At 33.9% G+C, this 13,314-nt stretch overlaps 1 protein-coding gene across 1 annotated transcript; it reads right to left on the reverse strand.

Annotated features, from left to right (window-relative positions):
- Window positions 1-939: 939 nt before the first annotated feature.
- On the reverse strand, window positions 940-6,910 carry LOC107878791 (ABC transporter C family member 3). The gene is made up of 10 exons (XM_016725922.2): window positions 4,416-6,910; window positions 4,251-4,337; window positions 3,528-4,163; window positions 3,240-3,404; window positions 2,847-3,141; window positions 2,531-2,745; window positions 2,148-2,453; window positions 1,987-2,050; window positions 1,673-1,912; window positions 940-1,458 (listed from the first exon to the last, which is right to left on the reverse strand). The coding sequence occupies exons 1-10, from the start codon at window positions 6,795-6,797 to the stop codon at window positions 1,334-1,336; spliced, it is 4,515 nt and encodes a 1,504-aa protein (XP_016581408.1). The 5' UTR covers window positions 6,798-6,910; the 3' UTR covers window positions 940-1,333.
- Window positions 6,911-13,314: the final 6,404 nt, after the last annotated feature.

Here is a 13,314-nt window from a genome sequence, read left to right on the forward strand (position 1 = left end):
TTGAGTTTCATTTGGCGGAGAGGAGCTTTGGAGTAACCGATAAAGTTATTATCACGTGATCAGAAGGTCATGGGTCCAAGTCTTAAAAACATCACCTGGTAAGGATGCGTGCAATACGTCCTTATGATGGAACCCTTCACTGACACATAGCGAAAAGCTTTAGTGCACCGAATTGCTCTTTTTTTTCAGTTTCATTTGATGTAAGTATGTATGACCAAAAAGTGTTTTCTATCGAATTTAATACATGAAATTGCGCATTTTCTCTTTAAATGGGCAAGGTCTTTAATGTTTACCCTTTAGCAATGGAACTTATGCGATGTAAGTTCTTATAAACTAAAGTAATGTCTGAAAATACTAACTTATACTCTCTCATGTGATTTTGATCTGACATGAAATTTAAAAAATTAAGATAACTTATGATCCTAAACTAAAAATAAGTGGAATGTACTAATATGATCTTTAATCTTGTGACCTAAAGTTGAAATTTAAAGAATTATTAATACCTGAGAACATTGTTTTTTGAATAGACAAAAAAGAATAACATGAACAACAAACTGAAAGTTAGGTAGGAGGATGTTATACTAGTACTATGTAACTTTGATATGTTACACAACTATCAATTTAGACACCAAAAAGGGAAAACAAAATTGGAAGATTTTCTCTCACACAACACTCTGATTTAGGGAAAGATGTGTATGAAAATCAAGTCAAAACAATACAGCACTGGCAATCGATAGTGAAAGTTCATTGTAAAAGTAATGTATTCTATGTTGCTCGAACTCTTCAAAAATGTTGATGAGTGTGTGTCGAATCCTCCAAAAATAGCGTATTTTTGAAGGGTCCGATACGAATGCGGCAATATTTTTAGAGTGTCTAAGGAACTTAGATTTTATTGTAGCTTGTAGAGAAAAACTGCACACTTGTAATTGCACCATCAACTCTACACAAAAGGTTACTACTTTTATCAAAAAAAGGAGCAAAATCCGTGCACTCTTAAGTAACTAATCACTTGACTCAACATACATTCAAATCATTGTAAACATAAGTTACTTAAAAACATTTTCCACATCAACAAGTCTTAAGAAAAAAAACAGATGACATTTCATTATCGATATTGCGCGAATAGATGAACTTCTTTCCCCGCCATTAGATTGTTGCAGTTTCCCTCAAGGCACAGGCAATGAGCTGCATTTCGCCGGTTCTTGTTCTAGCTATGTTGTCCACGGATGAAGTAAACTCAAAACAGTGTCAAGTACTATATGTTGCTGGTTTAGAGTCGCTTAGTTTTCATCATCATCGTGTAGTGTGGTGAACGAAGATTAGAGTTGAAGATTCACAGGTCTGAAAGGTTCTCAAAACTTGAACTTGATCTCATACTATATTCTGCCACGAGCTTGGCAAACAACGAGGATTCGTTCTCTAACAACTTGCCTGGAGTGTCATATTCAGCAATGAGCCCTGCAGTATAACAAACAAAAGATGAGGTATGTTTTACCAGAATGATAGTGATAATTCAGGTAGGAAAAGGGAACAATTGATAGTTGAGGTATGTTTTAATACATAAATGGTAATAGTACAGGTGGGAAAAGGGAATAATTTATGGTTGGAATGTGAAACTCGCGAAAAAGTGAGAGTTCAGGTGTGTTTTTTGACCATTAACTCTAATTCTTACCGTGATCTAATAGTAGGACCATGTCACTATCAAGAACAGATGTAATCCTGTGCGCGATGGTTATAACCGTGGAATCAGTGAAGTGCAGCCTTAAAGTTTGCTGAATTAGAGTATCAGTTGCAGTGTCGACAGATGCTGTAGCTTCGTCTAGGACAAGGACCTTGCTTTTTTTGAGTAGCACACGGCCAAGACAGACCAGCTGCCTTTGGCCTACGCTCCAGTTCTCTCCATTCTCAGAAACTGCGGCAATCCAAAAGAATATAAGTATTACAGCTTTAAAAATGGAATTCATCCGAACATGATGTGGTTCTAACCTGAAGAATATAGCTTGCCTTCCTTCTTCCTAACCTCATCTCCTAACTGACACTTATCGAGTGCCTAAAGCATAAAATTAAAAACATTTTCTCAATAAATAAATGCCTTCGTCTCATATGGGAAGTAAAAAATCTAGAAATAGCCAAAACCAAGACGTTACCTCCCAAATTTGTTCATCTGAATGTTCTTCCAGCGGGTCTAGGTTGCTGCGTACAGTCCCCTCAAACATAGTTGGATCCTGTGGAATTATACTCAATCTAGACCGCAGATCATGCAGACCAATTGAGGAGATGTTGGTACCGTCTATTTTTATCTGTCCAGCAACAGGATCAACTATGCGGAAGAGGGTCTGTATTAGAGTCGATTTACCACTGCCTGTCCTACCAACAATTCCAGTCTTCTTCCCACCAAAGAAAGTACATGTAAGGCCTCGTAACACGAGAGGCATGTGTGGAGCATATCGGACCTATAAAAAAGTTTTCAGATATATCAACACAAACAACGAATTAACAATGCATAACACCAGAAAATAACTCAAATTACCTGAAGATTGCTAAAATCAACCTCTCCACATGACGGCCAATTAGGATCTGGTCTATTAGACTCTATGATAAGAGGAGGTTCACTTGGAAGACCAGTATACTGAAGTATTCTTTCGACGGAAATAATTTTATTTTCCATCATACAAAGATTCCATACAACCCAAGCTTGCAGAATGTTCAGATTAAGTCCATATGTAACGGCTAAGCCAGCAACACCTGTAAAGCAAGAACAAGGAGAAAATGTCTGTGAGATGTGCTCTTTAGAACTATTTAACAAACTTCAAGGAAGGAAAACGTTATGAAGATAGTGAACTTACTCGGATCGATTGTTCCAATAGGAAGAGAGATCAAGAAAATCAACGCGAAAGCAAAAGTGATCAGAGATAACATATCCAAACGCATGCAAAGCCACTCCATTGCAGCAGCAGTGTGAAACTTAGGCCGAGAATAATTGTCTATCAATCTCATACTTGCATCCTGGAATCTGGATTCCTGATCGAAACTTCTAATAGTGCTTGATCCTGAAATTGTCTCGGCAAAGTGCTGTATTACTGGAGCTTTGCATGTCCCATTCAGACGTGCTAGTTCTCGTGCAGCAGGTATGTAATATTGCTGCAATTAAACAAAACCCACCAGTTAAATATAATTCATGTTTACAAACATCGATAAATTATACACTCAGAGGAAATGAAAAAAGGCAAAGTAGCAACCTCCAACCAAATGCAAAGTGCAATGACCGGAATAAAGACAATGAAGACCTGCCATGCGACTTGTGACATTACTGCAATAATTCCTATAAGCTGTATTATTGTGAAGGCAAAGGATCCAACTTGATAAGGAACATTCAGATCAATTGCGCTTTGATCTGTCGATGCCTGTTGTCATATATACCAAAGCACATTTGAGCAAATTTCCATAAATATCCATTGGTTATGTTAAGAGAGATTGACACAAATAAGAAAGAAGGGGCACGTAAATAAACGTAATCATTCACTTACTCTATTTAGAATCCGTCCACTTGGTGTGGCATCGAAGAACGACATTGGAGCACGGAAAATGCAAAGATGCATTTTATGGAAAAGCAATGAGGCAGTCTTATATCCAACGGTAACAAGAAGCATGGATCTAGTGAAGATGCACAAAGCACTTGCAATTCCTAAAGCAACATACACAATGATGAGAGTAGAACCACTAACAGGAGATGGCTCACTCTTTGAGACGGGGGTTGCCCAAGCCATCCAATAATTGCTTCCAATTTGAAGGATCTGAAAACCAATTTGCGCCAACAGTATAATTGGGACAAGGGCACCTCCATATGCAGTTGTTATATATTTCCAGTAAACTGCAAAGCCAACTCTACCCTTCTCTCTTTCTTCCTCCTGAACAATTTGTCCCTTTGATTCGTCATCATCAACTTTACCATTTTGCCCATCGGAAGTGTGTTTATCCTGCACAGTGGCGTTATCGCCAGTCATTCCACTACTTTCCTGGCTCTTTCTCGGTGCTTCTCCCTTAACCGTGTCAATTGCCATTAAAGCTTCTTGGTGAGCACCCACAAGCTCCATGAAGTCGCTACCTAATTTGAGAAGATCATTGTATTTCCCAGCTTGACTGATCTTTCCATCTTTCATGACCTGAGGAGAGATATCATATCAAATGGGTCAAACTCAATGTACAATAAACAAACATTAATTACTCGAGGAACTAAAAGGAAAGAATACCAAGATCAAATCCGCGGCAGGCAAAAACTCCACTTGATGGGTAACATATAGAACTGTTTTTGAATGCAATAACCCCATTATACATTCCTGCGATTAACAGATGAGTCAATCAAGGGCTAGGTAAAAAGCATCAAGCGTGAAACTAAAGCACGTGAAATGACTTACAGAGAAGAGATGAGTTCCTGTATGAGCATCTACCGCACTGAATGGATCATCAAATAGGTAAACATCAGCGTCTTGGTAGAGAGCACGTGCAATCTGTATTCTCTGCTTCTGTCCACCACTCAAATTTATGCCTCTCTCACCTATGACTGTTTGATCACCAAAAGAAAGAATTTCCAGGTCCTTCTTTAACGAGCACGCTTCAAGAACTTCATCATACTTCTCCCTCTGCATCTCTTTACCAAATAATATGTTCTCTTCTATCTTTCCACTCTGTATCCAGGGCGACTGTGCAACGTAAGCTTTCGTTCCACTGATTTTAATACTCCCTGATAATTTGGGCATCTCCCCTAAAATGCTAGAGAGTAAGCTTGATTTTCCTGAACCAACAGTACCACAAACAGCAACTCTCATGCCATTAAGCACTCTAATATTTACATCCTTTAGGAGTGGAATAGAGGAGGATACATCCCAAGCGAAATTCCCATCAATAATCTCAACTGCTACATCAGAACTACCTTTTGGAAGCTTCTCTATGACATCATGCTGCAAGTCCTCAAGAGAAAGGAAAGATGCAATACGATCAAGAGAAACTTTGGTTTGAGCAATCATTGAAATTGTATCGGGGAGACTGTAGATGGGCTCCTGGAGAATTCTAAACGTCGCAAGTGCAGACAATATCTTCCCAGATTCAAGTGGGATTCCCATAAGCATGGCAGCACCAAAGGCTGTCACAGAAACAAATGTAGGAGAAACCCAAAACACAAAAGTGGTCATAGCTGATGTGTATACATATTTCTTCAACCACCCTGCCTCGGTACTTCTGAGGTCCATGATCCTAGACAGAAACTTCATCTCCCAAGCTTGAAGCTTGAGTATTCTCATATTCCGTAAGACTTCAGATGTAGCCTTCATCCTTCTATCTTTCGAATCCATGAGTTTCTCCTGAAACTTCTCCTGCAAACCACCTAAAGGGATGTTTAACAACATCACTATTACTGTAGCAACAAATGCTGCGATTGCAGCAAGGCCAAGATTTTTATAGAGTATCAGCAACGCCAGACCAACTTGTATGACCACCATCCAAGTATCATGCATATACCAACCGAAATCACCAATCCTCTCCGCATCAACTGTCATAAAATTGATGATCTCTCCACTAGTATGGCTTTGCTTCGACTGACAAGAAAGTGTCAAACCCTTGTTGTAGAGTTTGGCAACAAGTGCTGCCCGTGCCCTATACCCTCCCTGCTGCACCTTGAAAAACCAATGCCTTTGTGCCAAAGACTCTACCAACTTTGCAATAAAGAATGTTGCAACTAAGACATAACCTTCATTATCAAAGTCTCGCTTTCCATTTAGATACTGAACTAAGGTATCGATGAGGTATGGGCCAACATAAGAAGCCAAAGTGTACAAAAGCACAAGGAATGCTGATAACACTATCTCCTTCCACGCGGTGTAAACCAAAGCCTTCGCCAGCATAAGGGTAGTCACACGGTTACTACTACCGTCCCCACCACCTACAGACTCTAGTTTATCTCTAAAAATCGGAAAACTCCCTCTCACACTATCATTACTATGAAGCTGAGGAACATCCTCAAGGTCTAATGTCTTCTTGTAACCAACCGATATAAGGGGTCCCATCCAAGAGAAAGTAAAGAGACTAAAAATGTTAGCATTGGCATAAGGGGTCACAGTTTGATCCCCACTAGACCTCTTCAAGTCTATGCCATTCACAACACTACCATTCAAAAGGGGTTCCTCAAGCACATTCCCCTCACTCTCTTTTTTACCAATAAACCCCACAACACAAAACAACAACCCCATAACAGTGAAAACACAATCAGGTACCCAAAATTGAGTCTTTTTACCATAAACAACGTCTATAACTAAGCAATAACAAGAAACAAACAACAAAATCCCCCAACAAACTCTTAAAACTAAAGGGTATTTGTTTTCACCAGAATTAACCAACTGTGTTTTCAAGAAAACACAAATTAACAACCAAGCTAGAAACTTTGATGCAAAATCCAAAAGGGTTACAATTTCTTCCTCTGACCAACCAGTTCTATACCAATAAAAATGAGTTAACAAACACAACATAAAACTAAAGATTACAAGACCAATGGAACAAAACAAGGTTGGTTTATAGTACATGAACCTAACATTCCTTGTACTAAGTTTGTTACCAACATTATTATTATTCTCACCCCTCCTTATCATTCTCCAAACACATAATCCAAGAATTACAAAAAACAATCCTAGGTGAATAAAACAACTAATCACCCTCAAGAAAATTGGGTTCAAGAAAGATTCATCAACCCCCACATACCTTAAAGATTGAAAAACAAACATGTCCTTCATTGTATTTGCAAATTCCATGATGTTTTCTTGATGTCTCTAAGGCTAAAGATTATGTATGTGAAGGACACGTTTGGTTTTGTTAGGTCTTGTTAAATGAATTATGGGCTATAGCTTATGAGTGAATCCATATGTGTATAATGTATATATATACTGTGTTTGGTTTTTTTTTCATTAAATATTTTTCCAAATTTGATTTGATTTGATTGATTAATTAATTACTATTTATTATTCTGTGTGAAAAGAGAAAAAAGTGGGAAGAAAGAGAGAGAAGTCAAAATTGTTTTGAGGATTTACGTGGTGGCCAAGGCTATAGGTCGATAATGGAGAGAGCAAGAAAATACAAGTCCTCCCTTTTGTTTTATTTGCTATAGAAATAAACAATCACCTAGAGTTTATTGAGTCGATTAATTTAGATTCGTATTTTGCATGTATATGATAATTAAGACTTGAAGTTAAAAGTAGTAATGAATCTTGCACGTAATGTTTGAGTTTCGTGGGACTCATTAACTATGTTAAAATAATCGCCTATATATTATTTAAGAGTTTATTGGCCCGACTAATTCAGATTCGTATTTTGCATGGCATATGATCGTTGGGGCTCAAAATTGAAAGTAGTAGCAGATTTTGCACGTATCGTATGAGTTTCATGGGACTCATTGACTATGTTTATACAACCACCTATCATTTGAGAGTTTATCGACTCGACTAATCTAGATTCGTATGTTGTACGTCATATGATTGTTGGGACTCGAAGTTGAAAGTAGTAACGAATCTTGCACGTATCATATGGGTTTCGTAGGACTCATTGATTATTTTATACAATCATCTATTAGTTGAGAGTTTGTTGACTTGACTAATCTAGATTCGTATTTTGCATGGCATATGATTGTTAGGACTCGAAGTTGAAAGTAGTAACGAATCTTGCACGTATCGTATGAGTTTTGTGGGACGCATTAACTGTGTTTATACAATCACCTATTATTTGAGAGTTTGTTGACTCGACTAATTTAGATTTGTATTTGCATGGCATATAAGAGTTGGGATTCGAAGTTGAAAGTGTAACGGATCTTGCACGTATCGTATGAGTTTCGTGGGACTCATTGACTATGTTTATAAAATCACCTATTATTTGAGAGTTTATTGACTCGACTAATCTAGATTCGTATTTTGTGTGACATATGATCGTTAAGACTTGAAGTTGAAAGTAGTAGCGGATCTTGCACGTATCATATGAGTTTCGTGGGACTCATTGACTTTGTTTATACAACCACTATATTATTTGAGAGTTTATTGACTCGATTAATCTAAATTCGTATTCTATATGGCATATGGTCGTTAAGATTCGAAGTTGAAAGTAGTACTGGATCTTGCACGTAGCATATGAGTTTCGTGGGATTCACTGACTATGTACATATATACATACATACAATAATCACCTATTATTTGAGAGCTTGTTGGCTCGACTAATCTACATTCGTATTTTGCATGATATGTGATTGTTGAAACTCGAAGGTGAAAGTAGTAGCGGATCTTGCACGTATCGTGTGAGCTTCGTGGAACTCATTGACCATGTACATACAATAGTAATAATATATATCGTGTATTTTACGTCGATTTTTGTAGGGTAAAGACATTGATTTTGATAGAACAAAAGTAGTAGCGGATTTTGCATGTATCCTGTGAGTTTCGTGGAACTCATTGACTATGTACATACAATAATAATAATATATATCCTGTATTTTACGTCGACTTTTGTAGGGTACAGACATTGATTTGATAGAACAAAAGTAGTAGCAACGTCGACTTTTGTAGGGTAAAGACATTGATTTTTATAGAACAAAAGTAGTAGCGGATTTTGCACATATCGAGTGAGTTTCGTGGAACTCATTGACTATATGTACATACAATAATAATAATAATATATATCGTGTGTTTTACGTCGACTTTTGTAGGGTAAAGACCTTGATTTTGATAGAACAAAATAGTAGCGACGTCGATTTTTGTAGGGTAAAGACATTAATTTTGATAGAACAAAAATAGTAGTGAATCTTGCACGTATCGTGTGAGTTTCGTGAAACTCATTGACTATATGTACATATAATAATAATAATAATAATAATAATAATAATAATGTATATATCGTGTATTTTACGTCGACTTTTGTAGGGTAAAGACATTGATTTTGATAGAACAAAAATAGTAATGGATCTTTCACATATCGTGTGAGTTTCGTGGAACTCATTAACAGACAATAATAATATATATCGTGTATTTTACTTCGACTTCTGTAGAGTAAAGACATTGATTTTGATAGAACAAAAGTAGTAGCAACGTCGACTTTTGTAGGGTAAAGACATTGATTTTGATAGAACAAAAGTAGTAGCGGATTTTGCACATATCGTGTGAGTTTCGTGGAATTCATTGACTATGTACATCCAATAATAATATATATCGTGTATTTTACGTCGACTTTTGTAGAGTAAAGACATTGATTTTGATAGAACAAAAGTAGTAGCGACGTCGACTTTTGTAGGGTAAAGATATTGATTTTGATAGAACAAAAGTAGTAGCGACGTAGACTTTTATAGGGTAAAGACATTGATTTTGATAGAACAAAAGTAGTAGCGAATCTTGCACGTATCGTGTGAGTTTCGTGGAACTCATTGACTATATGTACATATAATAATAATAATAATATATCGTGTATTTTATGTCAAATTTTGTAGGGTAAAGAGTAAAAGACATTTATTTTGATAGAACAAAAGTAGTAGTGGATCTTGCACGTATCGTGTGAGTTTCGTTGAACTCATTGACTCTGTACATACAATAATAATAATATATATCGTGTATTTTACGTTGACTTTTGTAGGGTAAAGGCATTGATTTTGATAGAACAAATGTAGTAGCGACGTCGACTTTTGTAGGGTAAAGACATTATTTTGATAGAACAAAAATAGTAGCAGATTTTGCACGTATCATATTAGTTTCGTCAGACTCATTGACTGTGTACACACAACAACAATAACATATATCATGTATTTTATGCTGACTTTTGTAGGGCAAACACATTAATTTTGATAGAACAAAAGCAGTAGAGGATCTTGCACTTATCGTATTAGTTTTGTTGGTCTCAATGACTACGTACAGACAACAACAATAGCATGTTTCGTGTATTTTACGTCGACTTTTGTAGGGTAAAGACATTGATTTTGATAGAACAAAAGTAGTAGCGGATCTTGCACGTATCATATTAGTTTCATCGGACTCGTTGACTATGTACATACAATAATAATAATATATATCGTGTATTTTACGTTGACTTTTGTAGAATAAAGACAATGATTTTGATAGACCAACGACTCAAAAGAAGTATATTCAAATTAGGATAGGAAGGAAAAATTTTGTAAAAACATTATTTATAAGTATTTTATTATGAATACAATTATATTGTGTATTAACTTAAAATTTAGAAAGCTCCAATTAAGAATAAAATTTAATATTCATCTCAATCCTATTTTACCATTTTTGAATTGTTATATAGATAAAAAAAATATGAAGGTGTTAATTTCTAAAATATCCTCACTTGCTTAGAAACAAGATGAATTTAATACCATTTTATAAATTCTTTATTTGATATCCTTTTGCAGCTATAATATAGGAACTATTTAAACAATAACAATATGTTTTTGTACTTACTTTTTAGATATTAAAGTGTTCATTGAATCATTTTTTAAGAAAAGATTCGATTTTTTCGAATTTCTGAAAAAAAAAAAAAAAATTCTTGCATTTTGTTGAAAAATAGTTCTGGCAAGAAATAAATAAATTAATTAAAACCAGTACATTTTTATAATAATAATAATAATAATAAATATTTTATAAATTTGAAACAAACTTCCACCTAAATGGGAGTGTTTATTGAAAATGTAATTTTGGGGAGTTGCACGTACGCCAATATTGAACAAGTAAAGCATAGGATAACAAAAACAAATTACACTATTTCATGTTCATACAATTTTTTATTTGTTAATAAAAAGATATAAATTTATATTTAAAAATAATTTAACTTTAAACTTTTAATTTAATTTTTAATTAAACAACTTATAGTCACACAACAGTTTGATTAATTTAGACCACAAGTTTCAAGAATTTATATATTTTTAAAAACTTTGTGTTCAATCAAACAATATCATATATATTGAGACTTAAATATTACAAAATAGAGAAACATATGTTCATCCGCAAATAAAAACTTATATATATATATATATATATATATATATATAAGGTGAAGATATATATTAATTAACTATGTAATTTGGTAATAAAAGTAAAATTAAAAATTTACAGTGTTCATTTATTAGGTTAATATATATCTTGGATGCGAATAAATTCTTACCATAGCCTAGAAAAAGAAAGACTTTACATTAGAGATATTCTTTAATCTATTTAGTCGTCTGGTGGTTATATAAGAGATAACGATTTCAAGATAAAATATGATATTATTATTTTTTTTTGTGTTTAGTTATGAATGTATAATTAATTCTAATATATATTTTTATATTAAAATAATGAAATTACATATCTCAACGCATGAAATATTCTTATATGTCACATTTCGATAACTAAACCACCACTTTAATATATTCAAAAAGTACCTGAAATTTTCAGTAGATTCTGATCCTCTGTGTATCTAATTAACCTGTTTTTTTAAGATAATCTCGTGCTCCTATCCCTTTTCATTTTAGTTTTTGATTCTACATTTTTAAAGATTAATTAATGTGTTTAATAGTATATTATATTTTATATAATATATATATAACTAAAATAATTTTATGCACAATAGTAGATGTTGAATCTCATTTTCACTAAGGGGTTCGCAAATTAAATATGCAATGATTGGAATTTAAACTTGGAACCTCAAGATAAATTTTGAAATTCTAAACTATTGGATCGACCTATATATAGAATTATGTTCAAACTTCAAAGATTCAGAATCGACATAGGTACATTAAAAAAATATTGACTTATATATACGATGAAATTTTTTACTCGAAAGATTTGGATCGGATGAACATCTTTCGCCTCTCCAAATTCATTCGTAATATTTATTTCTTTATATTTTGAATCACTTTCGTAATAATTCTAATTAGAAAAATTACAGAAACTAGCATCCTTAAGATTATAATTACAATAAATAGCAACACTTTTTTAAAATTACAACTTATAGCAAAAGTAGCAATATTTTACTCACTTCATAGTAATAGAAGAATATGTATTTTTCAGTTGTGCATATGTATTTATGAGTAATACGTATATATTTGTATATGTATTTACATAACAACATTTTACTTAAATACAAATACAATTTACTATTTTTTACAATTATGAAACTGTTACTATGAAAGTTATAATTAAGGCTACAGATTTGTTATTTCTCAAATTTTCCCATTCTAATTCCGCCACTAATACAAGTCAATTTCTTTCAACAAGGACCAGCAATATAGTAGCAGCCACAACTTTTTTTCTCTTGTTTCTTTTTATCTTGAGCTAGTGGAAAAATGAGATTCTGACATAAATATTTTTAAAAGTTTATAAAACCAAGACAATATTAACTAGTATGATCTATACCAACATGGGTTGTGGTACAGTGGATGATGGGGGCTGCTTCACCCTTAACCAGAGATCGAGGGGTCGACCTTGGGTATAGAGAAAACTCTGTTGGGAGCGCTGCCACCTTATTGGGTCCTGCAACGCGCGATCCGGATTAGTCAGGACTCCAATGCGGGCAGCGAACACCGGATAGAAACCCCCCCCCAAAAAAAAAACTAGTATGACCTATTATTATATATTCTCCAAAAAATAATATGAAAAATAGTCAAAAAAAAAAATATAAAATTAAATGATTTTTAGATAATCTAACTTATGGATATATAATATATGACTATGAGTAACAACTTATAATCCTATTTGTTTTATAATTAAGATGTTTGAATTTGATGACCACGACTTAATAATTTTTAAAATTTTGTACACAACATCAGAATAATTTAAACATATGATAAGATCAAATAGCTTGAGACTCAAAAACAATAAAATAAAATTTTAAAAAATCAGGTGCAATCCAAAGTATGCATGAATCAGGGAGGAATCTGCCCAATGGAATATTGTTTTTTTTTGTCCACGTTTGATATTCGTATTGGACATTGGAGTGAACTAAATTCATATTCATATCGAAAAGTTTCACATTGGGAGGTATATGCTTCCTAACCAAAAGAGACTTTGTATTCGTGAAAACTCAAACAGAAATCTTTGATTAATAACGAAGAAGTACTTGAAGATGTATCACAATCCAATCCCTTGTAAGGTGTTTTCTCCTTTTTCTTTATCCTTCTTAGTCTTTTAAAATATCTTTTATACTATTTAATTCATTTCTCAAAATTGTAACATAGTTTTTTTGAATTACCATTTAATATATAAAAAGAAAGAAAAAAACGCTCTATTTCCACCCCAAATTATACACTAAAATACTGACACA

This window comes from Capsicum annuum, chromosome 7, assembly GCF_002878395.1.
Source record: "Capsicum annuum cultivar UCD-10X-F1 chromosome 7, UCD10Xv1.1, whole genome shotgun sequence".
NCBI classification, from domain to species: Eukaryota; Viridiplantae; Streptophyta; class Magnoliopsida; order Solanales; family Solanaceae; genus Capsicum; species Capsicum annuum.

Bases quoted from the DNA above. Each gene is read 5' to 3' on its own strand.
- LOC107878791 (XM_016725922.2), bottom strand. From the start codon at position 6,797: ATGGAATTTGCAAATACAATGAAGGACATGTTTGTTTTTCAATCTTTA. The intron at 4,164-4,250 runs GTATTCTTTCCT...ATCTCTCCTCAG, and splicing joins CTGCCGCGGATTTGATCTTG to GTCATGAAAGATGGAAAGAT. The intron at 1,913-1,986 runs GTTAGAACCACA...GGATTGCCGCAG, and splicing joins AGGCAAGCTATATTCTTCAG to TTTCTGAGAATGGAGAGAAC.